General features: G+C 45.3%; 1 protein-coding gene across 1 annotated transcript; it reads left to right on the forward strand.

The window, feature by feature from the left end:
* The first annotated feature begins 575 nt into the window (after positions 1–575).
* On the forward strand, positions 576–25,739 carry Ctr9 (RNA polymerase-associated protein Ctr9). Its single transcript, XM_065433562.1, has 19 exons — positions 576–736; positions 852–950; positions 1,545–1,784; positions 2,797–2,886; positions 2,992–3,114; positions 5,082–5,477; positions 6,258–6,473; positions 7,767–7,889; positions 8,819–9,083; positions 9,604–9,692; positions 12,984–13,251; positions 13,690–13,838; positions 15,738–16,000; positions 16,393–16,464; positions 16,972–17,239; positions 20,576–20,724; positions 22,791–22,979; positions 24,487–24,636; positions 25,009–25,739. Exons 1-19 carry the CDS (start codon positions 695–697, stop codon positions 25,607–25,609), a joined length of 3,792 nt encoding a protein of 1,263 aa, XP_065289634.1. The 5' UTR covers positions 576–694; the 3' UTR covers positions 25,610–25,739.
* Positions 25,740–27,247: the final 1,508 nt, after the last annotated feature.

The raw sequence follows: 27,247 nt of genomic DNA on the forward strand, positions 1-27,247 counted from the left end.
TATTGCGTTCGATTTGTTCTAATCTGATCGTATCATGGACAAGGTCGACACTCTAAAAAAAAGTTTACACCATTTGGTTGTATATTTGGAACACAGCTATAATCATCATCTGTCTTGCTTGCGTTTCCTTTCATGTTCCTTTCTTGAAAACGTTGCGCTCGCTATTTTCCTGTCGAGAATGCTCTGTCATGCTGATAAATCGCATGCCGTTCGTGACATGGTAGTACCGGGCTCGTAGCTATAAAGAAAGGAAATGTGGGCATTACAGACGAAGATTATCGTTGTGTGGCAATTAAGATACGACCCAAAGGCTGTAATTTTGTTTAAGAGTCATGAATCCATAAAGATGAGCACTGGCGCCGGTACCAGTCAAATTGCGTCAGTAAAATGTAACCACGAATATAATTTTGCGCTTTTTAATAGTTAGCGATAAAGGCATACACTGCGAATGAAATCTTTGATGGCTGTTTCTTGCATTCCGCAATTGGTTAATTAGATCAACTGCATCACTTACCCACTTACCTGGGGCTAAATCGAAACTAAAACTCTTATGCGTGCCCCGGTAGTGCCATCGCTATCACCAACCAAAACAACGCAGAAGTAAAGATGGAAGGACGGAGAGCAGGCGGCTGAGTGTCACATGCACCGATTTCTTGCTTAACTCTCTGCTTTAATTCACTGAAGGGCTTTCGAGATGCCGGGTTCCATAGAGATCCCCCTACGTGACACCGATGAGGTGAGCTCGTTCCCATCCGTAGCTTTCCTTGCGGTCCCGGCCGCTCGGCCGCACCAACCTCGCTGCCCATTTCCGTGTCATGGTAGTAAGCTTGACCGCTACTTACGTGTTACAGGTGATCGAGCTTGATATCGATCAACTACCGGAAGGAGAAGAGGTCCTCGGCATTCTTCGGCAAGAGCAGGCTCAATTGCATCTATGGGTCAACCTTGCGGTAGGTGCCAGCTACCAGCGGTTTTTGTGTTCCACGGCTCACGCAAGCGTGCCACGCGAAGGATGTATGCAGAGCAAGCGTTTTGATCGCCGCTTCCCGAAGTGCAGTTTAGAAAAAAGGAAAATCCCGTTGCCTTACTGCTTGTTCTCATGCGGCTGTGAATCGGCTGTGAATCTCGTCGACGAATCTGTAATTGAAATAACGTCTGAAGCAATAAAAACAAATATTTATAACGTTAAATAAAGAAGTATCGGAAGCTGTGGAGGTGGAGCGCTGTTTACACACTGTCGAGCGTTCGGCAATACACTTCACTTACCTCAGGAATGTGTTCTGCACGGCTGCACCACATCACGATCTTGTCAGTAATTGCACAGCCCGCTAACATACGTCTTTCCTTAAAACAAATCGCCGCCTTACTGTCGTTTCACACTTTATCTCGAACTTTTGTGCAACACCGTACGCTTTAGTTTACTTTTACGCATCTACCGTATCGCATAGCAGCCATGCATGACGTATTCACACTGTAGAATCTGGTGTTGCAGTGTCCTCTGGTCATTGACATAAACTTCTGGCACCTCTTGCGCTCTCCCACAGTTGGAGTACTACCGGCAGGGCAAGGTGGATGACTTCGTGCGGCTATTGGAGGCCGGCCGCACAGAGGCCCGGCTTGATTACCGGGACTTTGAGCAGGACCAGATGACGTGCCTGGATACACTGGCTGCTTATTACGTGCAGAAGGCCAGTAAGGAGAAAAACAAGGACCGCAAACATGAACTCTTCACCAAGGCCACCCTGCTCTACACCACTGCTGACAAGATTATCATGTACACTCAGGTAAGCAAAGTAGCAGTGGTGGCTAAGGCATTTTTCTGCTGTCTCCAGTCTTCTAAGGTTGCCATTGCATAAACTGCCGAAGAACTCTAAAGGTATGAGTTACAGGTTCCAAATAGCAATTTCCGAGGCAATGGGACGTCATGTGCACGACTTCAGGCTACAAATTGAGCTAGTGACATTCGTTTACTATCAGGAATTGGCTCTCTGCTGCAATGAATTTGCCTGCCAGGTGCGAAACAGTGCACCAGCTTTGCTCTCCCTTAGTTTTGCTTAGATGTAACCTCCTGTTTCAGACTCTGTCCCCTCCCCCTCCTCTCCATAGATTGCTGTAGTAATACAATTTTGTCTGTGGTTACTGAGCTAGCTTATATGTGCAAAAACTGTAAGCACAGATAAAGTATTTGTCGAAGTAGCACCATGAAACATTTTTCAATCTGTAATATCTATTGAAGGTAGCACATCACCGTGTTCTCTATATCTGATCACATTAAACATGTGATCTGTAAGCATGTCTTGGTAGCGCAACAGAGGCATCTTTGCACCTTGCTCCTAAAAAACACATCTTATTATCTTTTTGCCCTGCATTACTTATTTTTGTAAACAAGTACAACAGGTATCACAATATAATTAGGTGTAAAGAGAGCTTCAGTCACATGTCAGGGCAGAAGCTGCTCCATATCACTTTAGTACTTGTAATTGGCAACCCCCCCCCCCCCCTAAAATTGTAATCTTCAATATTTCTCATTGTGCAAGCTAAATTCATTCAGTACCAAAATTTTCTTTTTCTTCCTTATGTTTTCGAATTGTGTTTTGGAAAAATATAGAGTTTCTTGTGTTCTTGAAAATGAAATGTTAATTTGCTGCTTACAGCACTAAATTCTCAGCATCCCTGTTATAATACTGCTTGAGCGTTTTTCTGAAGAATATTTTACATCACACTCACAGAGCATGTTTTACTTCTTATCAGCTTGCGCATCTCATTTGTGTGTTCCTCACATCCCATTCTCTTTAGAACCATCTGCTTGGAAGAGCCTACTTCTGTCTCCTGGAAGGTGACAAAATGGACCAGGCTGATGCTCAGTTCAACTTTGTGCTTAATCAGGTTAGCAACCTTGTGTCTTACCTCTTTTCATGATATGCTGCCTCTGGTTTAATAAATGGAAAACTGGCAGTCTCATTATACATTCTTCTAATGTTTTCTTGCTAGTCGCCCAACAACATTCCTTCACTACTGGGCAAAGCCTGCATTGCATTCAACAAGAAGGACTACAGAGGTGCCCTGGCCTTCTACAAGAAAGCTCTTCGCACCAACCCAAACTGTCCAGCTGAGGTAGGTGCCATCGAACATAGCTGTTGCGGTTCTGCATGTGGGCACGTTGCTGTTTCTCTGAGACTGTTGCCTGTGCCTGAGCTCAAAGGTGCACAGCATAACATGGCATGAATGAGCTGAGAGAGGGAATAAGCATTTTTATGCACCTAGTCAGGCACATTATAGCTCCAGTGTAGCCCTGATATAGGACACCAAGGCATTGTGGATGGTTACAAGAGGAGGCAGAACAGGAAGTGTGCCAGATTCGGGGTGACATGGTGTGAAGGCAGTGAGGTGTTCTCGACAGGGATACTATGAGGGACACTAGTGAGTGGGGTCAGTACATTGCTTCTGAACCAATGAGCCATCATTACTAGCACTTGTAGCTTTTCTTTTGCTGTTTTGGATTATGATAGCTGAAAGCAGTTGTATTACCTTTCGTTGCAGCTGTAGTCTCATCATCTGATATGACTTTTAACCTTCTTTCCTCATATTTAGTTCCTGCTTAGTCAGTAACCTGTCTGGTCTTGTACAACCTTCAGCCCTGCAACTGCAATTTACTATATGTCGTGTTTTACCTGAGATCAGAAAAAGTTCAATATGCCGACATCAAAATTACTATTATTGCTGTATATCAATTATGGAAAGCATACTAAATAGCATGACCCTGTTCTATTTAATATCCTCTAGTAATGGCGTGACAGAAGTTGTGAACCAGCGAGGTGCATTGATCCATCGACAAGCTGAATATGCTGCAGGTCACCAATGCTTTGAGAGAATGTCTTGTGCCTACATGCGACTGATTCTGTTCTTTGCCAGTGTTGTGCTGTACTTCTAAAATGGAAGCTTTACATACACAGTTATGCACTGCCCTGGAGTTTGAAAGTATTTGTTTTCAGGTACTGTAAGCACTCAAGTTGGCACAGTTCTACTCAAAGTCTTCTCCTGTGCAGCACTATTATTCACATCGCTTGAGAATCATGTCATCTTCAAGCTTGCCTGAGATTAAGTACTTCTTAAGATGCTGCAAAACCATTTTATTTGGAGCTGCTGCAGGCCACCATGAGGTCCACACAGCCCTTCCGACTGGCCTCGGATTTAAAGAGGGCCTCCCGTAGGTTTTGCCATCCGTGAATTGGCCATCAAAATTGCTTGTCTCTTGAAGTGGGCGTCATACCGAATGCACTACGTTGACATAATGTCATGAATAAACGCAATCGAAGCGCGAAAGGCCGCAGGATGCTGCAGCACCTTAACCGTAACACCAGTCACAAGCACAGCAAAATGGTGTTGATTCCAACAAAAACCTAGTTTTTATTTCTATCAACTTGTTTATAGATTGGATCAAAACATACAGGTTGCTAACAAAACACTAAGAACCGTAAGATTTGGGATATTTCTTTTAAAAGGGTAAATTTTGCTTTTATTCAAATGTAACGTGAGGGTTCAGTTCAAGCAACAAAAATCATGAAAAAAAAATAACATTGCAATCCAGTAAATAAGTTATGTTGCATTGAAAACGACAAGTCCACTTGTTGAAATGTTGGCTCCCACTTTTACCTTGTTCTCCTTTTGCTCATCGTTTTAATTGACTGTGGATGTGTACTAAAGGGCCGCAAATTTGTGCTGTTTAGAGGCCAAGGTTTCACAAACTTTGTTTGGTCACATGCAAGGTACAAAAGAAAAAAACAGTATAGTTCCCTGTTTATAAGAGCAAAGAACCTATAACCATTATGCCTATTTTCACTAAAATCCTGCAATAGCTTTAGTGCCCTATTCTTCCAGGCTTTATCGATGACTGCAATTTGTGGTAGCCCGTTGTTTTGCAGTTTATAGTGAACATTCCTTGGGAGCAAAACTACGAGGTGTCCCTCTCCCATCTTGAAAGTCTGTGTAGTTTCCCGGAGGCTGCAAAAGTTCAAAACGTGGGCTTTATCTTTTGAGGGTTTGATTCCTCAGTATAATGTACAATGTCTCTCGCGATGTAGGTACGGCTGGGCATGGGCCACTGCCTTTACCGCCTGGGCAAGCAAGAGAAAGCTCGTGCAGCCTTTGAACGGGCGCTGGTCCTCGACCCACAGTGCGTTGGTGCTCTGTCAGGGCTGGCTGTGCTACAGCTGAATCAGAAGGGTACCGAGGCGACTCGCGCAGGCGTCCAGATGCTGTCGCGCGCCTACGCCGTGGACCCATCCTGCCCTGTCGTGCTGAACCAACTTGCAAACCACTTCTTCTTCAAGAAAGACTATGGAAAAGTGCAGCACCTGGCACTACATGCCTTCCACAACACCGAAAATGAGGCCATGCGTGCCGAAAGCTGCTACCAGCTGGCCCGCTCCTTTCACGTCCAAGAGGACTACGACCAGGCTTTTCAGTATTACTACCAGGTACTGCTGCTCACTGTATTACTGGCTTCAGAACTGTTTACAGCAATTCACTTGTTAGAAACAACACATCTACCCATTATTGTTGACAGAGCCGACACCAGTTGGCTACCTTCTCGCATGTTACAGATACACTGTTCATTCAATCTGTTCAGCGCTATCTACATTTATTGTTCCATATCACTGACTTCTACTGTGTGCCTATGACACTGGTTGCAGTGAATTTAGATTAACCGAGGGTCTTTTTGTTTTCCTTTGAATTTTGAAAAATTGGATATTGACTGCCAATTTGCCCATTTTTGTCCACTGGACATTTTGCATTGTCTCCAGAAAGTGGACAGCACTACTTCTGCTTGGCCACAGTGGTCACTGTACCCCAGTAGGGTAGGGTCATCAGTGAACATGCAAGCCGACTTTCATAACCAGGCACTCTTGGCACGCACCTGACTGAAATATGGGGTGATGCCTGCCAAGCTTGTCCTCGTTACAAGAGTCTCTGAGGAAGCATTACTGGATAGCACTGACCACAGTGGCCGAGAAGATATGCTGCTCTGTGGACTAAGAGAAGAGCTGTGAGTCGAGGTTCGTTTGGGAATGCTGGGGCAGATACTGTACACTTACTGTTACTGCCTCAATGTGGTAATGGTACTGCTTTCACTAACTAGTGTCAGCACATAGGCCCTACTATCAGTATAAATCTGCATTTGCCACTTCTAGTGTTGTTCATAACATATTTATGACAGCGGTGCCATTTGGCTGTGCAATGTCTTTCTGTGCTAACAGGCTACCCAGTTTGCACCATCGTCCTTTGTGCTGCCGCATTTTGGCCTTGGCCAAATGTACATCTTCCGTGGTGACGTCGACAACGCAGCACAATGCTTTGAAAAAGTGCTCAAAGCACAGCCAGGCAACTATGAGACTATGAAGATCCTTGGATCGTTGTATGCCAATTCGTCGAGCCAGTCTAAGCGAGACCAGGCAAAGACACACCTCAAAAAGGCAAGTTTTTTGATCTGTGCACTCTGGTGGCAGTGTTGAAATGTCTGGCAGTTTTAACTGGTACAGCTGCTTTGAATGTTTTCTTGAGTATACAACATACTTTTTAATTACCGTATATAAAATTTGGTGGTTGTGGGGTGAATCAGATGTCTTAAAGACACTAAGCAATTGTGTAACCTCATGTTTTGTAGTTGCAGGCCTCAGAGGGAGGGCAGTGCAATGTTACATAAAACACCCAATGTGGAAGTACACCAAATAGTGCCCCTGTATTGTTTCTTGGAGTCGCTCTATAAAGCATCTTAGGTGTCGCTGGGTTCAGTGTTACATAGTTCCTTTACAGAAAGGGCTCCAAAATGTCGGTTCGCAGGCATACATTTGTGCACCTCTTCCATCGTAAGACAGCTAGCACGACTAGAACTCTCTTTGTACCTGTGTGCTGTGTGACTAGTGGACCAAACCTGTGTTTGAGGAAGCTCTAGTGGTAGAATTTTTTTTGTTAATTTCATGAGGATCCAGATCTATGCTTGAGCAGCTCAGAGTTACATGAGCACCCCTTTCCCCCACGTGTTGGTGATGTAGTGAACATGCATGGTGTATGCCTATGAGTAGGCATTGGATAGGGTAAAAAGTTAAGGAACAGAAAAGCTGGAAGTAGCAGTTGTCCTAAGACCTTCCTTTCTACTGATGGACTTACAGGCACTTTATAATGTAAAGAAAAGCATTCGCAGCTTCGGGAATATTAAATTTCATTGCCCACTTTGTATGCACTGTTATTATACCTACATGTTTGTCAACCTTCAATTTATTTATTGTATCTGAGTGTTTATTCAAAGAGCATGTACATCAACCCTCAGCATGTGAAGCCTAGGTTTGAAGGGCAGAATACTAATTGTCATGATGAAGTCACTCTGTTATAAATATGTAGATAGTTCTCCTTTACTCAGTCCCTTCTGCTGTCCTCTCTCCCTGGTCTTTTACTCACCTTCCCCCCTCCCTTTCCACTTCAGACTGCTGTTCAGGTGTCAGCTGACTGCACTAGACAGTTACTGTAGTCAGTAGTAACTTCCTTCTCTTCCTTTTCCTTTATTTATCTATCTATTTATATTAATAAACAGCCTATTACTATAGCATAGCGAAACACAAAGGATGACCAACCTGCCCGATTATCAGCTTTGCTACCAAGTATTCTTAACTTATTTAAAGCTTGTTTTCTTTTTTTTGTGGAAGCCAGCATGTTTGAAAAACCTTATTTTAAGCAGCGCATTTGCGTGTGGCGCATCTTGTGGAATTCAGGTGACAGATCAGTTTCCCGAAGATGTGGAGGCCTGGATAGAATTGGCTCAGATCTTGGAGCAGAGTGACGTCCAGGGGGCGCTGTCAGCATATGGAACAGCAACCCGCCTCCTCCAGGATAAGGTGAAGTGCTCTCCTTTCTTCTCTTGTCCGAAGCGCAAAGCCCTTCTTTATAAAGTCATTTTACCTTGTTTAGCCGTGACCTCAGCACGTAAATTCACATTTCTTGTGCTAACAAACCTCCATAACAGATCAAGTTAATAATATGGTTTGTTTAATACTTATTCTGGTTCTAGCTCTAGCTCATGAAGCAGTTCCTGCTTCATAACAAACGAGTGTGTGAAATATCTAATAAACAGTGTACTTCTCTTGAGAAGCGCACTCGTTAATACAAAATTTACGCCTTTGAATAAATTTCAGCTAATCAATGTTGTGGTTTCACCTATTGCAGATTTGGCTGTAAAATGTGAACTTGCATACTTCCTGTAGGGCAGGTGTTCAGTGCTTAAGGTTGCTGCTCGCAGATGCCGTTATCAGCACCGTAATGTCATGCATGGTTCTCCAAGTAGAGGCATTTGGCTTGTACTGCTGCTGCTGAAGATAGCAGGATTTGAGCTAGAAGCACAGAGAAATAAGCCGATTTGACAGTGGGAAGCAGAGGCTCAACAGCATTGAGAATAAATGTGGGAAAGGTACGAAAAGTTAGTGCAGCCAAGCTTGGCCACAAGTAATGGCACTATCCAAAGGATTTGTTGGCGACAGTTCTGTTTAATTCCATGCAAATGCTATAATGCTACTGCATATACATTTGGCATGAGAAAGAAAACTGTAAAATGTTCTAGGGTGGAAGTACAGTCTAACAGTGTTAGCACAAGATAGACTCAATGTCATAGCTGTAGCACTTGTAGTGTGCGGCTTAGTTTATTTTTGTCCATGTATGTGTGCTGATCCAGAGGGTCAGACAGTGTTGTGTTGCTGCCACACTCTGATGTGTTCTGCTGCTCATTTGAAATGTATTGCTGTGGCACTGATGTGCTTCATTCAAAATGCAGGTGAAAGCAGATGTGCCTCCAGAGATACTAAACAATGTGGGTGCACTGCACTTTCGGATGGGTAACCTGAAGGAAGCACGACGTTTTTACGAGGCCTCCCTGGAGCGCAGTCGCACAGAAGCCAATAACGACGAGCACTATTACAGCTCCATCTCAGTGACTACTACATACAACCTAGCTCGACTGTATGAAGCCCTCAGCCTTTTTGACAGGGCTGAGCAGGCGTACAAGAACATTCTTCGGGAGCATCCCAACTATGTTGACTGTGAGTGGAGGTGCCTTTTGCAGACTTTCTTGATTGTTTCTTGTATATTATCTACAGCTGGGCAGTGCAGATCTGTCTTGGATCAAATGGTCAATGCCTGCAGATGAATGAATCTGTCTAACTTAACCTACCCTAATCACTTTATCCAAGACATATTTGAAGGTGAGCCTTGCTTCTACCACTGAAATTACCTGTACTAGATGGCTTTCAGTAAGATGTTCCACAAAGGTATGGTCATATTTGTCCCTATTGCAGAGCTGTAGTGAATAACTTGGTGAATTTATGGTTGACTTGCTCTGCTGTGTCAAACTCCTGCTTGTGGTAGGTTGTTTATTATAGCAAAATACTGGCTGATAATACCTTCATCACCTTTTTTACTAAGATTTACAGCAGATTTGCTGCAGCATTTGTTGCATTGTTGTTCATGTTTTCAAGAATAAATAGGTTAACGCTTTCTTACAAGTGGTAATATGCTAATGTGACTGGTTGCAAGACATTATGTGTACTGCTTTCTGCTCAGGTTATCTTCGCCTCGGCTGCATGGCAAGAGACCGAGGACAAATCTATGAAGCTTCTGATTGGTTCAAGGAAGCTCTTCAAGTGAACCAGGTGAGAAGTTAGAACTCCCAGATGTTGCATTGTCTTGGTACACCAACTGCCTAAAATACAATTTTAGATTGTAAATTTCTTTTCCCCCCATGCTTGTCACCATCATAGCGGCTATGATCTTCAGCTAACCAAAGGTCATGAGTTCAATTCCCGGCTGTGATGGCAGCATTTCGACGGGTGCGAAATGCAAAAGCATTTTAACGTGACAGTGTTAAGGGCACTGTGTTGTAGAAGATCCGGCGTCGGCGTCCTGTGTTGGACGTCGCTTAGGCAGAAAGAATTTCAAACCAAATTTCGAACCAAATTCTGCACCACGCATACTCAACCACTCTTCTACCACCAAAGTTGCTCGCACTTAGTCTTTCATTCTTTACAAAGTTATTCCTCAGAATTTTGAGAACGGCAGCCCACAAACAAATGTAAAAAAAGAAAAAGAAACCACCGACCACACATATTTTTTGTTATCTCTTCTCAGACTGAAATATTAAACGTGCGAAACAATAACAGGAGATCGACCCACGCAAGAGGCCGTATTTCTACCAGAAAGTTTGCCTTCGTCCATAGCATTCGCTGCCAGTGTTTCCTGGTTAACGTTATGGTTACATAAGCTGCAGTTGCCGGGAAACATGAAAAGCAGTCAAGGGTCTTTGAATGCTATCGCATTCCACTCTTAAAGGCGAAGCTTAAGCGTCCTCCAAATTTTTGTACTTGGATTTAGTCTTATTGTAAGGAGCACCACGCAGTTAAAGTTAATCTGGAGCCCCCCCTACGGCATCCTTCTTACCCACTATGGAGTTTCAGCAAGTTAATTGCACAACTTTTTTTTTAACTGGTGCGCTTAACCATTTAACAGGTTTCCCCTTGCTGATCATATACAGTCAAACATTGTTAATATGTAGTCGGCCGGGAACGTTGTTTAGGTACGCACTAAACAATGTACAAGTTAAGCTGTAGTCGCTCAGTGGCCACCAAATGGTTAGTGCGCACTATTTTCTTTCTTCTTCTACACGCACAGGCACAAAATCAGCAAAATCTCATGAGTGCAGACATTCGATTCTCGAGTTGCAACACCCGGACGACAGCAGCCAGCGATAGTGAAGTTTAAACATGGCCACCATGACTTAGATCCTGCTCATACAGCTGTTGCCGGTTGCAACGCACAAAGGCATGGCCTTCAAGATTCACTTCCGGTAACGCGAAGAAGCTGCTGGTAGGAGTGTGAACTCGCTGTCGCCGTCGAACCCAGTCCAATCCAACTCAAGTAGTAACTGTGCAGAACCACATTTTCTTTAAATGCATAGGCATTTCCATGCCTACCCAAAGAGAAAAATGTCCGCCCGTCCCGTAAGACGACCGCTTTCAAGGTAAAGCCCACAGCAGCGAGCAACTGTACCTTCACGCTGCCTGTCGCTTCAACGCGAACAAGGCGGCGAGAACACAGCGTTCACGAAGCTCTCAGCACAAGCCGCACCCTGCCCCTTTCGGAGATCGCTTTCAAGATGGGGGCCCGTGCCTCTCTCCTCAGTGTGCAGCGGCAAAAATGAAGCACGCGGAGTTATTAGCAGGCGGCATCATATATTGTTTTCAAGATACAGTCCACACAGCCATGCCATATATGCAAGCACCGCTGGTGTACGTTTGATCACGGTTCATAATAGTGCGATGCGGATGGATAAGGTGCTGATGAGCGATAACGACTTATGATTAAAACGTCATCAGCGCACCGGATGCCGCCTACAGTACTTCACTTGCATTATCAATGCACCTTGTGCCACTGTGCACACCAGTTTGTGTCGCCACGGCACTGTCGTTTGTTTGTACTGGCCAGATCAAGTTTCATAACACTGATAATGACAGTGGGCTGCATGGAGATGAGCAAATGGCACAATGCCTACGCATACTTCCTTATACCGCCAGTGTGTTTGCAGACGTGGTTTTGTTGTGGTGTTCAACGGTCTTTGCTGCGGTGTGTCATGTTTCTGTTATCGAGAAGTTGACGTTGCTATGTCTGTGGAGTTCTCGGATAGCGGCATTGTTGCCACCGTCGCACCCCGCCCATCTTCAAGCGAAAGTGATGACGACAACGATGATGTGGAAGTGGACGACGGCCCTTCATTATCTGGCACGGCACGTGCTTTGAGTGTCATGTGAGCTTTCGCAGAGAAGCAGGGCCTCATGGACAAACTCGCTCGCGGCCTTACCGAGTTCGAAGATGTCATGGCAAGGCCACCACAACGGCAAGTAGAGATTGCCGATTTTTTGCTGCATAACCACAAATAAAGCCTGTCTGAGTGTGTGTGTTTAAAGGGACACTAAAGGCAAATACTAAGCTTACGTGGATTGCTAAATACCTTTCCAGAAGCCTCGCAATGCTTGTTTCGTGCCAAGAAAAGACTTAGTTTACGAGAAAATTGTATCTGAAGGGTCTGAATACTTTTTCCGAAATTCAAATCTCCCGCCACCCAACCGCGGGAGTGGTGACGTTGCATACGCCATCACCACCCTTTGCTGCTGTCGGTGAGTAAAACGGAGCCCAACAGACGGCGGCACCGAGCCAAGAGAGAGCGGCGGATTCGCCGCTGCAGCTGCTTTTTGGTCAAGTGGCGTAGACCGTTCAGGCATCCCGTGACATGACATGGAAGCTGAATTCCCTGCTACTTGCAGTTTGTGCAAGTTTTGCAAGCCAGCAAAACCACTGCAGCACTACGCGATCAGGAACGTACTGAAACGCGAAAGCGTGGGCGGCGCAGAGTCGAGTGAAAACGAGACCCTTCGACCGCCCGCGTCGTTCTCAACAGTAATTTCAATCAGTTTTTTTTTCTAAACATGAAATGGAACTGTACAAGTAGCATTTTATTTGATTATACAATACAATATGAGGATGTTTTTTGCAACGAATAGTTGAGTACTAGTGACAGAATTTAACTGAGGAGTCATCGGGCAAGTGCTTGAATGTCCTGGGGGAGTCTCTTTAATCATGTCCAGCATTTACCTCGATTTCTCGATTAGTATTAAGGCTCTGTTCGCGATATCATTGAAGCCTTAGAGATCCTTGAGCACTAATCTATCAGTTTAGCTTCAGTTGGTATTTGCCTTTAGTGTTCCTTTAAGAGCATCGTGACGAAGTTCTTTTCCGGCCGGTAAGCAGCTTCTAAACTGGCATTGGCGGTTAAGTGGTAAATGGAGGCTGAGGGGGGGGGGGGGGGATCTTTGCGGCTACGTTTAAACCACAATTACACATTAAGCGGGTACATATTAACGAGGCTTGACTGTATTCGATGTCCTATGCAGGAGCACCCTGACTCATGGTCCCTGATTGGGAACCTCCATCTGGCCAAGCAGGAGTGGGGTCCCGGTCAGAAGAAGTTTGAGCGTATTCTCAAGGGTGCTCAAGGGGATGCTTACTCCCTTGTAGCGCTGGGTAATGTGTGGCTGCAGACACTGCACCAGCCTATCCGTGACCGGGACAAAGAGCGCCGGCACCAGGACCGGGCACTTGCCATGTACAAGCAGGTGCTGCGACTTGACCCGCGCAACATCTGGGCTGCCAACGGCGTGGGTGAGTGTGCCCGCCCTCCTCCCGGCTAATGGTGACAAGTTTCCGCGGACGTGGACAAACACTTAGCCCATGCTCAAGTGGTATCTTTAAAGCAAAGCCTTTTTTGGCTCTTCCTCTTGCTTTGTGTGGACAGTTGTTTGTGTCTAATAGACAAGGCTGATCCCAGAGACAGTGTCATCAAAGGTGGTGACTTAGTGGGTAGGCCCTGATACCCACACACAATGCATGTTGTCGCAAGGGTTTTAATGTTGTGTTTAATGCCTACTGATCTGAACAATGCCACAGCCCTTACACACCTTTTCGAAATAACCAGTAAGTGTCCCCAGTGGCATATCTCAGCAGGTCTACCACGAAGCTATCACTTGACTTCGACGATCATCCTTCGATGGTTTCTGCCCAGTTTTTGCATCATGGTACTTTCTTCTTGTTCTTTGACAGGTGCTGTACTCGCCCACAAAGGCTACATCTCGGAGTCACGTGACATTTTTGCACAAGTGCGCGAGGCCACTGCGGACTTTTGTGATGTGTGGCTCAACATCGCACACATTTATGTTGAACAGAAGCAGTATGTTGCTGCAATCCAGATGGTATGCACAAGCTCTTACATTGACAATTTTCCGTTTTCATTTCATTTTATGTAGTACAAGCCTAGGTTACTGCACTTTGAGTTACTAAGCACCTGTCGTATAGCAAATAAGGGAGAAAACTCGAGTACAGCAAGTTGATTATTAACGCATGCCATCATGAAGTGCTATTACTATTAGTACGTACTTCGTCTTATTGCGCAAGCTTTGACTATCTCCAGTGCTGATATGACTTCCTTTATTTATGTTTTGCTGTCAGATCTCTCTTCAATTTATTGTTTCCTTGTCATTTATTGGAACTATGTCCTTCTGCAAAGGTCTATGCTTGAACTGCAAAGAGCTTTTTCTTTAGGGAGGCCGTTTGTTAGCCAGCTGGGTATCTGTGAGCACCATGTTGAAATTTTGTTGCTAGAATTTACTCTTTGTGTAGCTTGCAGCAGAAGGCACCATTTCAGTTTGCCAACTTCTTTTAATCTATCTAAATAAAAAGATGCAGTTGAACCTGGTTACATTGAAGTCGTGTCCGACATGAGAATATCTTCGTTATACCCAGTCTTCATTGTACTAAGTTTATAGTATATTTGTTACAGGCTGATATCAGTGAGAAAAATGTTTATATTTATTTTGTTATCTCTAACATAATCGAAACCTGCGATCATGAAATCCTGCGAATACAAAATTCTTGCGACAATGAAATATTTTCGTATTCCCGGCAAATGCCCACAGGATTCAATGCATTTTGTACCTCTCGAAAACGAAATGTCGCTGTACTACAATCCCACATCAGCAAAATTTGCCGGAACATAACCATAGACTTGCGCCAGCAAGTCTAGCAGGCACCAAAATGTGCTCAAATGCGATTGCTTTGCACTAAAATTGCGTAAAATACGACCACATTACACTTGCGTGGGCGCCGCCACGTTTGTTTACAAAGATAACCAAGCGCTGGAAACACGTCATGGCCACCATCTTGTTCGTAATCACCCATTTGAAGCAGCAGCATTTTGCTACTGACATGTGACGAGGGCTTTTGCACACCTAGTGCAGGGCATAATGTGCGCCTCAGCAAGAGAAATGCCGCGAAAACATGGAATTCCACTTCCATATGGAATCGGAACCGACGTGGAATTGTTTATGGCGCTCGAGATGTTTGTCGCAGCATGGACTGCTACGCATGGGGCTGCGATTGAGTGATCGTCCGGGAATATGCATTCCTTGCTTCAAGAACGCTGGTTTTGGTGCCACCGGACAGGCATCGTGTGTGTATTCAGCATCGGACGTAGATTTGTGCGAAGGAGCTGTAATCTCGATCGACTGCCTTCGGCTATATGAGATACGATTACTTTCGTGCTTAGCACCGGTCAGGTCGGTGCCTATGGGCGACAGCGTGTGCTGGAGAAATGCTGCTGCATGCACGGAGCGCTGTTGCTCTGCGTCCGGCGCGGAGTTATGCAAAATCTCGCAAAAGTGATCGTACCTCTAAAAGCAATTGAGCGAGAATACTGCTTCACAGCAGTGCTGCAACTGCTGATTAACGCATGCGGCACACATTGTACAGTCGGCAATGTGGTTCTGTATCCCCGCAAGGTTGCCAAAGTAGGCTAACAGAATTTTGGCCGTAAAGTTTCATTCTGCAATGCATTACCTATCTGTGCTGTCTCATTTCGCAACAACTAAATTCTTGCGAAAGCAAATTTTTTCACCTTCCCCGGCGATTTCGTTATTGCGAGGTTCAACTGTAGTTTGTACTGAGGTTCGACTACTTATATTGTGTCGGCAATTTCGTAGGTGACCTTCAGTCAATTGTAATTGCAAATGATCAGTCTTTGCAGCTTTAACTAGACTCCTCTCACAAAAGAGAAACCACACTTTTTTTTTCCTGTGTTTTGCCGTTGCTTGCAGTACGAGAACTGCCTGCGTAAGTTCTACCGCCACCACCACGTAGACATCCTGGTGTACCTGGCTCGAGCATTGTTTCGCTGCAACCGACTACGCGAGTGCAAGCGTGTCCTACTCAGGGCACGGCGTGTGGCACCCCAGGACACCCTGCTGCTCTACAACATTGCCCTGGTGCTGCAGAAGCTGGCTGCTCAGTGCCTGCGCGATGATAAGTCCTCCCTGGCCATTGTGCTTTCAGCCGTCCACGAACTCGGCCTGGCGCACAGGTATGTACAGTTGTGAATGTAGCTAGTATTCCTAGGCACATAATAAAGTGATAGCCTTCTTCAGCTGCTTCCCAGATTTTTTATGGTTGGCTGACTGCAGTCTAACACGGTGGGGGCAACGACAGTGATAAGAACGAAAGTAAAGAATAGAGAGGGAAGTGCATGCGAAATGGAGGCACATGATTGGTTGGCATGGACGATGGTGTCATGCACGTAAGAGCAGGAGAGAGATGAGGAGGGCGAGCGTCAAGCCGCATTTTGTCCACATGAGTGAGGCAGCATAAGGAAGCCAGCAGGGTAACCAGAAAGCTATTGCTGACTTGATGATTGTCTTCAATGGTTACTGCTAGAATGTTCTAACTGGAACTCTTGCTGTATCTGCCTTTGCCTAGGTATTTTCAGTACCTCAGTGTCCACGGGGATCGGATGAAATATGACCTTGCCCAGGCTGCTGCTGAGTCCAGGTGAGAACACTTGTCAGTTACTGGTATAAGTGTGGGTGCTGCTAACCGTCAAGAAGTTCTTGCTTACATGTACCATATTTTCACAAACATAACACAGCCAGAAGCGTAATGCTGCAGGGAAAAATAGTGGTCTAAGGATGTTGCACAGTCTGCTACAGGGACGTGTGCCTGTATGGTGCCTTTTTCACATGTGCCGAGACCCATGTGGGCTGCGTATTGTGGTAACAGATTGCGTCGTGTTGGTCTGAAATGTTCTAAATGTTTCCTTAGTGAGGATGTTCCACTAGGAGCCAGATGCGTATGTGCAAATGGGTATTTCAAATCTGACATAGGTCCAGCTTACGTATGACCAGACATCAGATTGTTTGACCAAATCAGTAAATGTGTTTGCTCTATCTTTATATTTTTGCTCTTTGGTCTAGGTCTTTCTCCATGGAATATGTGTAGGGAAGTTTAATTTAGTCATTGTGTCAGATTGTTCATTACACGCCTTCTTCGTGCATGCAGGCAGTGCCAGGACTTGCTGAGTCAGGCACAGTACCATGTGGCACGAGCTCGTCGCATGGACGAGGAAGAGAGGGAGATCCGCCGCAAGCAGGAAGAGGAACGTGAGGCCCTCCGGCGCAAGATTTCTGAGGAGCAGAGGCTTCTCGAGGAACAGAAGCTAGAGCAGGAGAGGGCCATGATCATGAAGCGGCAGGAGTTTGTCGAAAAAAGCAAGAGCAAGATGCAGTTTGTCGACACAGGTGACGACAAGCCATCCAAGAAATCGAAGGTATGTCCATTCCTTAGATATCAACACTGCCATGTAGGCAGTAACTGCTGGGGTGCATTAGTAGGTTGTGCCTACATAAGGGTGTGTGAATAGCAATTTTCAAGTTTGAGTACACAATACTTTTCGAATAGTTTTTGAATTATGTGCAGCTGTTTTTGCATACTAAAACGACCTTCACATACTAGTATATTCATGTAAGCAAGTTTCTGCCATTACTGGGCACATTATGAAGTGCTGTTTCGTAAAAACACAAATGGAGCATTAGGAACAAATAAGTTTATTCACTTACTCGAGACTCTTTGGTGTGTGTATAATGGCAGTTTAGCCACGAAAGTCTAACTCTGGGAGCAATGTAGATATATCATGCTCCAGTACATACCGTAAGTGTTGCTTGATGTCTACTGTGGCTGTCGGGATTAAATTGGTTGCACTTTTGCTCCAAATTTATGCTTGATGACATGTATTTGCCGATTTTACATATTTTAAAAATATTGGTACTTATGAATTGACTGAATCGAATAGAGCTACATTTGGTTTGTTATTCAAAATGTTTTAATACAGTCGCCAACCGATAAATTATACACTGATATTCCGGACATCCTCGGTAATTCCGACAGCTTTGTGGCACCGCTAGACTTAAAGCGCCCCTCACCAGGCCCCATAGTAAATGTTGGCTATAGGCTGGAAGTTGTTGCGTGTCCTCTAGGGAGTGTTCCGTTGTAAAAATTTTTCAAATCGGTTCATTAATAGCCGATATCTAAATATTTCAGTGCCGTGAACCCATGATTTCAGGAGGCGAGTTCCACTGCCAAGCGAGACACTCTCGCCACTTGTCCGTCTAGCCTCCGCAAGCGAAATTCCTTCCCTGCATTCTCCCATACCAGACCTCGCGGATCTCATGACGCATGCGCCGCGGGTCCCGCCTTCATTTTTTTTTCTCCTCGCTTTTTTGTAGCACGGTGCACTTCCGCTGACGCTGTCACGCGCAAGCGGTTATGATTGTCTTGTTTTGTGCAGCGCACGACTTTGCGTGCTGTGCACGAGGACACCTGACTAGCGGTATAAGTCAGTGCTACATACAGCTACAGACACACAGTGCTACAGACACAAGGGGATCACAGAGCATCATCCCGTGCTGGAACACGGTAGAAAATGACTTAGTTTTGGTGTCTGCGTGCGCGACTGCACAACTGCACGACATCAATCCATCTATTCAAGCAACTTATTACACAAGTAACAGACTTTGCCTTGAATGATTCTCGAAGTCACGTGTCACCACGAGCGATGTCACAGCACAAACACATGTACCTAGGTGCATTAGCATGTGTATGTCATCGTCCGGCTTCGAGTGGAGCGGCTGTGTGGAGAAGGGAAAAAGGCATTCAGTTTGAAATTTCAGATCTTCCCGCTGCGCGTAGCGATATAATACTTTGCAGACACTATCAATATTGTGCATTGTATGCTCTGCGCTTGTCAGCTCAAAATGGTTAGACCTGATGAGGGGCCCGGCCCTTTAATGTGTAAGGCCGACCGATATTTCGGACAGCTGCAAGGTCTACATTCAATTATTTGCACTCCATCCGTGACTGTAGCGTACTCTGACTCTACCGCCATTATCTCCTCTGGCAACCTCAACGAGACATCAAGTGTGGCCTCAGAAATGCGAGACATCAAGTATGGTATTACAGATTACATGCTAGGTGGTAATACCTGAGGCCTTGTCATGGTCGCAGCACTGCACCTTAAAGATTTAACTGCAAATACGAATTTTGGAGGCTTTGCATGAATTGTGAGGCCGCATCATATTCCTGCACCACCGTGCATGATTCGCTCTTGTTTCTTGAATTTGCTTTCTTGACAGCATTCTGCTATTCTGTGTTTGTTTGTATAGTTTGTGTTCCAGACAGCACTCTTCTGACTTCAAGAAATCTTTCTTGTGAAGTTATTGGCAGTCCGCGTCAAATGGCACTAATGGTGCCCTTGCAGTCTGAATGAGCCTTACTCTGCAACAGAAGAGCCGGAACTGTCGCCTACCACAACGAGCTTAAATGCAGACATCATTGATGACCTGCTAGGCTGTGGTGTGCCTATTCCTCCCACCATTACATTTGAAGATATTGCAGATGTCAACAGCGTGGTGTGGTCGTGTGCTGAACTGAATGATGACGAAACAATGGAGCAAGTTCTCCCACCTTCAAACAGCAACTCTTACTTGGATGATGATTATGTGTCATGTGCACCGCAATGTTCACATGTGGATCCAACTTGAGCCTTTGTAGTCCTTGCAACAGCGTACAGAGACAGCACAAAACTGGCAGAAATACAGGTGGACTTGGTTGCACGTAAGCGGAAGTGCGTGCAGTAGTGAACCAACCGCTTCTCCCTTGCACATGGCTCTTAAGCCGTAAATAATATAATATTTTGGGGGGATACATTTGTTTTTTTGCACATTCGATAGTTCAGACCTATTTGCATTCCCTGTGGAGTAAGAATTATCCGTCGTCGACTATATTTGAACATTCGAAAAAATTTGAATAGTCATAAGCTGTGGGCTGTGAAGGGCCCTACAGTGGGTGGATGCATCTTGGTCAATTTTGACCAACTGTGTTTTTAACCTCTTTTGCAAACATAAATTTGTCTAAGTGCAAGAATGTTTTGCATTCTTCTACCATCGGAATGTGGCCACCATGGCTAGGAATCCAACGTGTAAGCTTGGTGGGAGCAGTGAAGTGGTGAAATGTGGTCATTTCATGCGATAAGCTTTCTGTGAATGAAGGTGGCAGCTTCAAACAAGTTGATGCAACTGCACATAAAAAAATTTACATTGGTAAATGCAAAGTTCAGGTCACAAGACAAATTGCAGAAGGCTATGTGCTTGCAAGAGAGAGAGAGAGAGAAAGAAAGAAGACGTCTGTGTTTGTCCACAAACCTCGTAAATGTTGAAAAAGTGCAGAGTGTTCCTAACAGTAGTTGAGGCCACATGCTGTGAGAGGATATAACATATCTGTGGTATGTACTCGGCAGTAATTGGAGGACATTACCCGAGCTGAGTCATTAGGTTCTTATTGGTGCGTTTGTCCCTCCAGTTTCTCCTACCAACCAGATGGCCTTTGTCAAACTTTCGTTTTTAAACAGCAGGTTGTCTATTGTATGACAATGTGCAACAGCTTTTCGTTTTTCGATTGTGGTGTGACGGGTTATGCTGACAGCGACATCTAGCAACATAGTCTACTTTGACCAGAATGACGCGCATGCGTTTTAAGGTTGACTAACTTGTTGGCTGACATGTTATACATTCGCGAATGATGACCGTCTTCTGGTGTGGCCATCTTGCAGGGACGTAAAACACAGGACTATGTCAGTGACAGCAGTGATGAAGGAGGTGAGGTTGAAAATGGCGAGGTCAAGGAGAAGAAGAAGCGCAAGAAGCATCCTGCTGGCTCTGACGGGGAGGACAAGCCTGCTCGCAAAAAGAAGAAGAAGGAGTGAGTATCTCCCTGCCTTTTTTCCCTAAAAGTATTTGTCAGACCTTAGTTTGAATGAACTAGTAACAAAAATCTGGTTGCACCAATTGAAGCCATATTCTAACGTAAACAGTTAGGGTACGTACTTAACACTGCAGCTACTGTTACCACTTAGCACTAATGGTCTGTGGTCATCTGCACAATTATCTGCATATGTCACAGGTGTGAAATTGCCATTCAAGAAAATTAAAAATGTTTGGAGATGCTGCTCTTTAAGAACAGCACCTTACTGTGCTACTGTTTATAGCTATCCACATCACCAGTTGCAAAACTTTTGAATTGAAATTAGCTGTTTTTCTTGGCACCTGTATCTTTTGCATTCAAATGTTGCGACTCCAAAATACTGTTACTGCACTCACTTCTTCCTCATTTTTTTATGCTCTACAGTATAATTGGGTACGGGAGCTTTTCAACTCAGCAAGCCGTAGTAGTTATAAATATTTTAGTACCTGGTGGGCTCTCTAATATTAGAATGTCCGAGCAAATGGGTTTATTTCAATCTTGGGAGAAAGGGTCACCCTCAAGCCATAGATTTTATGCATAAATGCTTGCATAGCATGAGGTAAAATGGCTGCTGGTGTACTGTAGGAAAGGTCCTCGCTAAAAAGTGCGAAATGGTTGTTAATAGGAGCGCCCTGTATATAAAGCCGTTTTATCTGCAATTTGCAATAGAGGTACTGCTTCACAGTGAATTTAGTTTAATGGCAAGTTTGTGGGTTTTATTTGTCTATTTCACCCACAATAAATCCAAAGTGTGATGAAGCCACCACAGAAATGTTTGTTTTGCTGCAACAGTATGGTGACTGGACTGTCACCTCTACAACAAAAGTCACGTTTCTCCGTATTTTTTGCCATGTTTTACCATAGCGGCAATATAGTAGAACCTCGTTGATATGTTCCCATTACGTACGTTTTCTCAGTGCCAATGTTCGCAATTGAGAATACAAAAATTGCCCAATAGTGCTACACTCATTTTTTACCAATTCATACATTCACGGAAAACACTATTTTTCGGCACCAACGTTCAGTACATCACCAAACTGCAATCGTATGATACGTTTTCTGGCCACTAGATCCCATGTGAACAAGAAAATGCGCGAGGAGCACGCGATTGAGAACATTATATAGCTGTCTGCCGTGGCTGCTTCACCGTAATGTTTGCCCATTCGTCTCATGTGAAAACGCTGGTGCACACTCAGTTTCTCATTTCGGTACCAGCAAATATTCTCTGGGGTCGTCACACACGGCATTCACAGCTATCACTTCCAAACCTATTGCGATAAGCGTCTTTGCCTATCTGTTTGATAGCGCATGGTGCGTAGTGACATCCGTAGCGTACTGCAGGCTTTTAGTAGGTGATAATTGAAGCGCGCCGCCGTTCCCTTCTGCAGGGGGCGTGATGTGGGCATCACATTTCACTGCAGCAGCATCTGGCGTCTCCCATGAGCTTGATTTCGTTTTGGTTTTCCCTTACCCTCTTCAACGATACATTATAGGAAAACAACAAACCGCATCTGGAGCTGCCAGAGCACCAGCTCAATGCGCATGGGTGTCTCGTGCCGCAACGATCCGCGCGAGCCTTCACATTATGTAGATGTAAACAATAGTTGAGTCTGTCAATTTTTTTAGTTAGCTCGGATCGTACATTTTCCCGGTTAGTACGTTTTTCTCACGGTTTTTTCCAAAACGTATGAACGAGGTTCTACTGTGTATGGCACCACTATGCTGCAGTGAAATCAAAATTCTTTTTAGTGCCATTACCCACATGATGCGCACTTCAAACTTATTGCAGACAAAACAGGCAAGTAGTCCCCACAAATGTGGTAATAAACTAAATGTACTGCAAAATGTTAGCTCTCTGTGAAATTAGCGTGAACAGGCCAGCTGTTTAACAGAAACAATGATGTACACGACAGGTCAAGGGGAATGTAAAGAGACCAGGTGGTGTGAAACTTCACAAGCACCAACATTTAGTTTGTAGCAGTGATCCTAGTTGATGGTAACTGTGCAAGCGTTGATCCACGCAGGCGCATGAGTCGCAGAGATGGTGGGGAGAAGGAGAACCGTGTCCGCAAGGGAGGCAAGGCAAGCAAGAAGTCCTCCGCATCTGTGGTCAAGGATTCGGGCATGTCAGCAAAGCAGCGGCTGCGCATCGTCTCCAAGGAAACCATCTCCTCCAGTGAGGATTCGGACTCTGACAAAGGTGGCAAATCTAGGTGAGGATCTTTCACTGGGCTGCACGTATACAGCATGCACCGCCCATAACTAGGCCGCAAATTTCTGCTCTACACGCAGTACTGTGCTATAACCAAAACAGCATTTTTCAAAGGCTGTGCACGTGCGAAACACGTAGATCAAGCAGTCGCATGTGTCTGGGAATACGACAAGGATGTGCCTTCAGTGTTAACGAGGTGGTTTTTCTGTCTTCCAAGTGCTGTACAGCTTCTGCAAAGCATTTTGTTGACTCTGCACCAAAGCTCAACTTTGGCTGTCAACTCCTGACGAGACGGCGCCGGTCAGGCCTAGCAGAAGGGGAGGGGGTCATGTCGCGGGAAGCCCACCCTTGATATTTGTTCGTCCCCATAGATGAATACGCGGTGGTATGGGATCGTGTGCACAAGCCAAACTGACGGTAGCGTGCATGAAGTGGGGTTCATGGATAATCAGCTGCCAACTACTGGAAACATGCATAGCAAAAGTATTTATGCATGCGCACTGGTTGGAATGGTGAAAACTTGCGTGTGTACATCATTCCGAGCTGATGAACACACTTGGAACTGACAGCATCATGGAGTCGAGGTCGCATGCACGATATCTGCAATTCATGAACAAGCACGTTATGACGGGCGGACGCGAAACGTATTTGCATCCTGCCCGATGATTCAGACATTCTTGGGACCCTGCCCATGTCCAAAATGTCAGTCAACAACTGTATTTACTTTCCATGCAAACTGAAAAGCCAAAGATTTATAATGTGCACGTGGTTGGTGCGCATTGGCACCGCAGACAAGCTGTTGGAGCACAAGTCTTTTCCGTCGCCTGAGCAATGCCTGTGTACCTGCTTAACCAGCACGTTGCTGCCACTTTTTTGTTGTTGTTGTTGTCTACCGTTTCTTGTTTGTTTGCTCGCTCTGCGTCTTCTCTGCCACATTGCCCTTGTCACTCACCACTCAGCCGGTGCACCTCATTGAGAAGTGTGCCCGCGGCCTCACTTGTCTGCTGGATTTTCCAGCAACCGAATTTTAACTGGTATTTTGTCTTGCATGGCTTCACTATAAGCAGCATGCACATATATTGAGTTATATGGGAAGATTAATGGGAGTCAGGGAAAACTGCATTATATCCGGTCCTGCACTATGTGCGGTTAAGTTATAAGTGGTCTTAACTGTATCACCACCTAATCTTATTTTGTTTAAGTTTCAGCTGCTTTTGTTCCTTCATTTTTTGTCAAGCGGCTGTTGACTCATTTGCACTTGATAACACTGGAAAATGTGTCAACTGAGCCATCATCTGCGTTGTGTGAAATGTTTGTCTCGTACTTGTCGGACAAGTGTGCATATGTAGGCCTATCTATGTTGCAGTCTTTTGATACCCTGAATTCTCATCATAAATTGAAGTATAATAGAGTGCACTTACAGTCATCAGCAACATCAGTGGCATCTACATTTGTTATGGCACAATCAGGTATGCATAGGTTGGACTGTGCTTCCTTCTGCTGTGCAGTGACAGTGAGGATGGTGGCTCCAAAAGCAAGAAGCGCAAACGCATCTCATCTGGCAGTGAGGCTGGAGACTCTGATGTTGGCAAAGGGAAGAAGCGCCAGATTCTCTCGTCGGATTCAGAGAATGAGAAGGAGGAACCTTCAAACAAAGGGTGAGAGAACTTGGCTTGCTTATTTAAGAAAAAGTAATAAACATTACCAAAGCTGCATCACTTTGGTGTTAACCAGCATACTCGAGAATCATACAGTAAAACATCACACACATGACTGTTTCGTTTAGTTACTGGTGATCTGTGCTGTTGTAAACAACAGCAAGAAGCAGATGCAGACATAGAAAAAAATATGTAGTACACATACACAGTGCTACTTGCGGCTACTTTGTTTGGGGCATTGTTACTATTGAGTGGCCACATGCATAGGGAACAAACTGAACATTGCATGAATGACAGGTTAAGGTAATGATAAAATATTGCATACAAAAACTATTTGAAGTTGATGTACTTAATTTTTTTCTATCCTTACAGGTCTCCTGCAAGCAGTACAAGGCGTTCAAGGTCCAGGTCAGCATCTGGATCCCGATCTGGGTCCAATAAGTCACGATCTGCATCAAGATCGAAGTCACGTTCTCGTTCACGGTCAAAGTCTGGATCTCCTGCCAACTCCCGGTCTCGTTCTCGTTCAAAGTCCCGTTCCAGGTCCAAATCAGGCTCACGGTCCAAGTCAGGTTCAAGGTCCAAGTCCCGGTCAAGGTCTAGGTCAGCTTCAAGGTCACGCTCACGGTCCAAGTCTGCATCTAGGTCTCGTTCTGGTTCAAGGTCTCGATCAGGCTCGAGATCAAAATCAGGTTCACGTTCAAGATCAGGATCCAGGTCAAAATCGGGGTCCCCAGCTCGCTCAGCATCCAAGTCACCATCACGTTCACGGTCAAGGTCAAAGTCTGGATCAAGATCGCAGTCCAGATCAAAGTCTGGTTCAAGGTCACCTTCAAGATCACGTTCCAGGTCACGTTCGAAATCTGGTTCCAGATCTCGGTCTGGTTCGCGTTCACAATCTGGAAGCCCTGCTGGGTCAAAGCAGGGCAGTCCACCTGGCTCCCCTGCTCAGTCCGGCTCAGAAAGTGAGTGAGCAGTCTGGCAAAAGAAAAGACCGGCTGGCATCTGGCTTTTGTTTTATTTTATTTTCACCACTGGAAATCATGTCTGTCACATCGTCAGCAGTCTCAGTGATAATAAAATATTGTCAGTTGGATTTGCTATATTCTTGTGTATTATTTTTCTTCTCACAGGAACTCACAAAAAGTTGTTTGTTTACAGGAAAGCATTACGTTATTCTCAAGTTACACATTTTCCCAAGAGCAAAACATGGAGGTCCATGTTTTATGTTGTCCATGGCCATGTTTTCCATCAGCACACGAGAATATCTCAGCTTGAAACAACATGTAAAAGAAATTTAATTCTGTGGTTTTACATGTTGAAATCACGATCTGATTATATTGCCGTGGCAACTTGGTAACATTCAAGTAGTGCGCCCGTCGCCCTTCATATTGGGCACTGTGTGCGCCGTACCGTGGTGTAGTTCAGTGACAACAGGCAGCGATCATTGTGGCACGAGTAGCCGGTTGGGCTCGGCTCCCATCCGTCTATTATCAACTGCAAATGTGACGTAATCTTTTTGTTACTGCATCTGTTTACTGGAATTATTTCGTCATTGCACTGGAACCGTGTTGAAAGATCTTCGTAACTGTGGTTATCAGTGGCCTCACCTTGACAGGTCGTTTGCTTCAGTTTTCCTAGTGTGGGCTTGGTGAACGACTCCCAGGCGATCTTGGAGATGTGTGTGGGCTGGGCGATAGGTGGCGCATGGGCGACGGTGACCGTGGTTGATGTTGGCGAGGAGTAATGAAGCTTTGACATGTTGGCAAGTACTCTTAAATCTCTGTTGGTCGTTCACCGTTTCGTGGCCATGGTGCACTTAAGGGAAAACCCCTTAACCCAGCTTGGCGGTACGGGCAGAACCTAGACAGGTGACCCGCTTCTCCGCAGTGAAAGCACAGAGGGCTGTGCTCGTGGTCACGCCAGACGACACTTTTCCGGGGCCTTTGCTCCACAAAACAAGGTGCACTGTGTGCCGGAGGCAGATAGGCAGCCATTGGTCCCAGCAGACGAGGTGCACTGTGTGCTGTTGGCGGGTAGCGAATGGTCGTCTCAACTGCTGCACTACTGTGCACTGCAGGCTGCCTGAGCACATCGGCGTACGTTAGGATGCGCTGCATTGGCTGTAGCTCACGCTCTGGAGCCCGCATGACCTGCCTCAGTTCGTCCCGAACACCGTCGATGATAGATAATGCAGTTGGAGTCTGAGGTGTCTGCAACTTGCCGAGCTCTTCCCTCATCACTGAGCTGATGAGCTCCCACAGAGCTGCAGGGTCATTCAGCACGCCTCCAGAGAAGACATGGGCAAGTGTGCAGCTTGCCTTACGGTTGTATTGCCGAGCCCGCCATTGTAGTGTCTTTTTGATGCTCATTCTTCGAATCTGAACTCGGCGACCATGCGCAATGGGTTGCAGACAAGAACTGTGAAGAACTCTTGCTTTGCTCCACGCGTTAGATGGCGCACCTTCTTGTCTTCACTCATGTTGGGATCAGCACGCTTGAACAAAAGGGACATGTCCTCGATGTGCATTGCCGTGTTCTCGTTTGTGGGCTTTGTGGGCTTGCTTGAAGTGCAACTTCCGCTTTTTCTTTACGATCCGTGCTGGCATAT

The sequence above is a fragment of the Dermacentor albipictus genome, chromosome 1, assembly GCF_038994185.2.
Source record: "Dermacentor albipictus isolate Rhodes 1998 colony chromosome 1, USDA_Dalb.pri_finalv2, whole genome shotgun sequence".
NCBI classification, from domain to species: domain Eukaryota; kingdom Metazoa; phylum Arthropoda; class Arachnida; order Ixodida; family Ixodidae; genus Dermacentor; species Dermacentor albipictus.

Excerpts from the sequence above, each read along its gene's own strand:
- Ctr9 (XM_065433562.1), top strand. The coding sequence starts at position 695 with ATGCCGGGTTCCATAGAGATCCCCCTACGTGACACCGATGAG. Across the intron at positions 3,115-5,081 it reads ACCCAAACTGTCCAGCTGAG|GTACGGCTGGGCATGGGCCA; the intron begins GTAGGTGCCATC and ends CTCGCGATGTAG. Across the intron at positions 17,240-20,575 it reads AGCCATCCAAGAAATCGAAG|GGACGTAAAACACAGGACTA; the intron begins GTATGTCCATTC and ends GCCATCTTGCAG.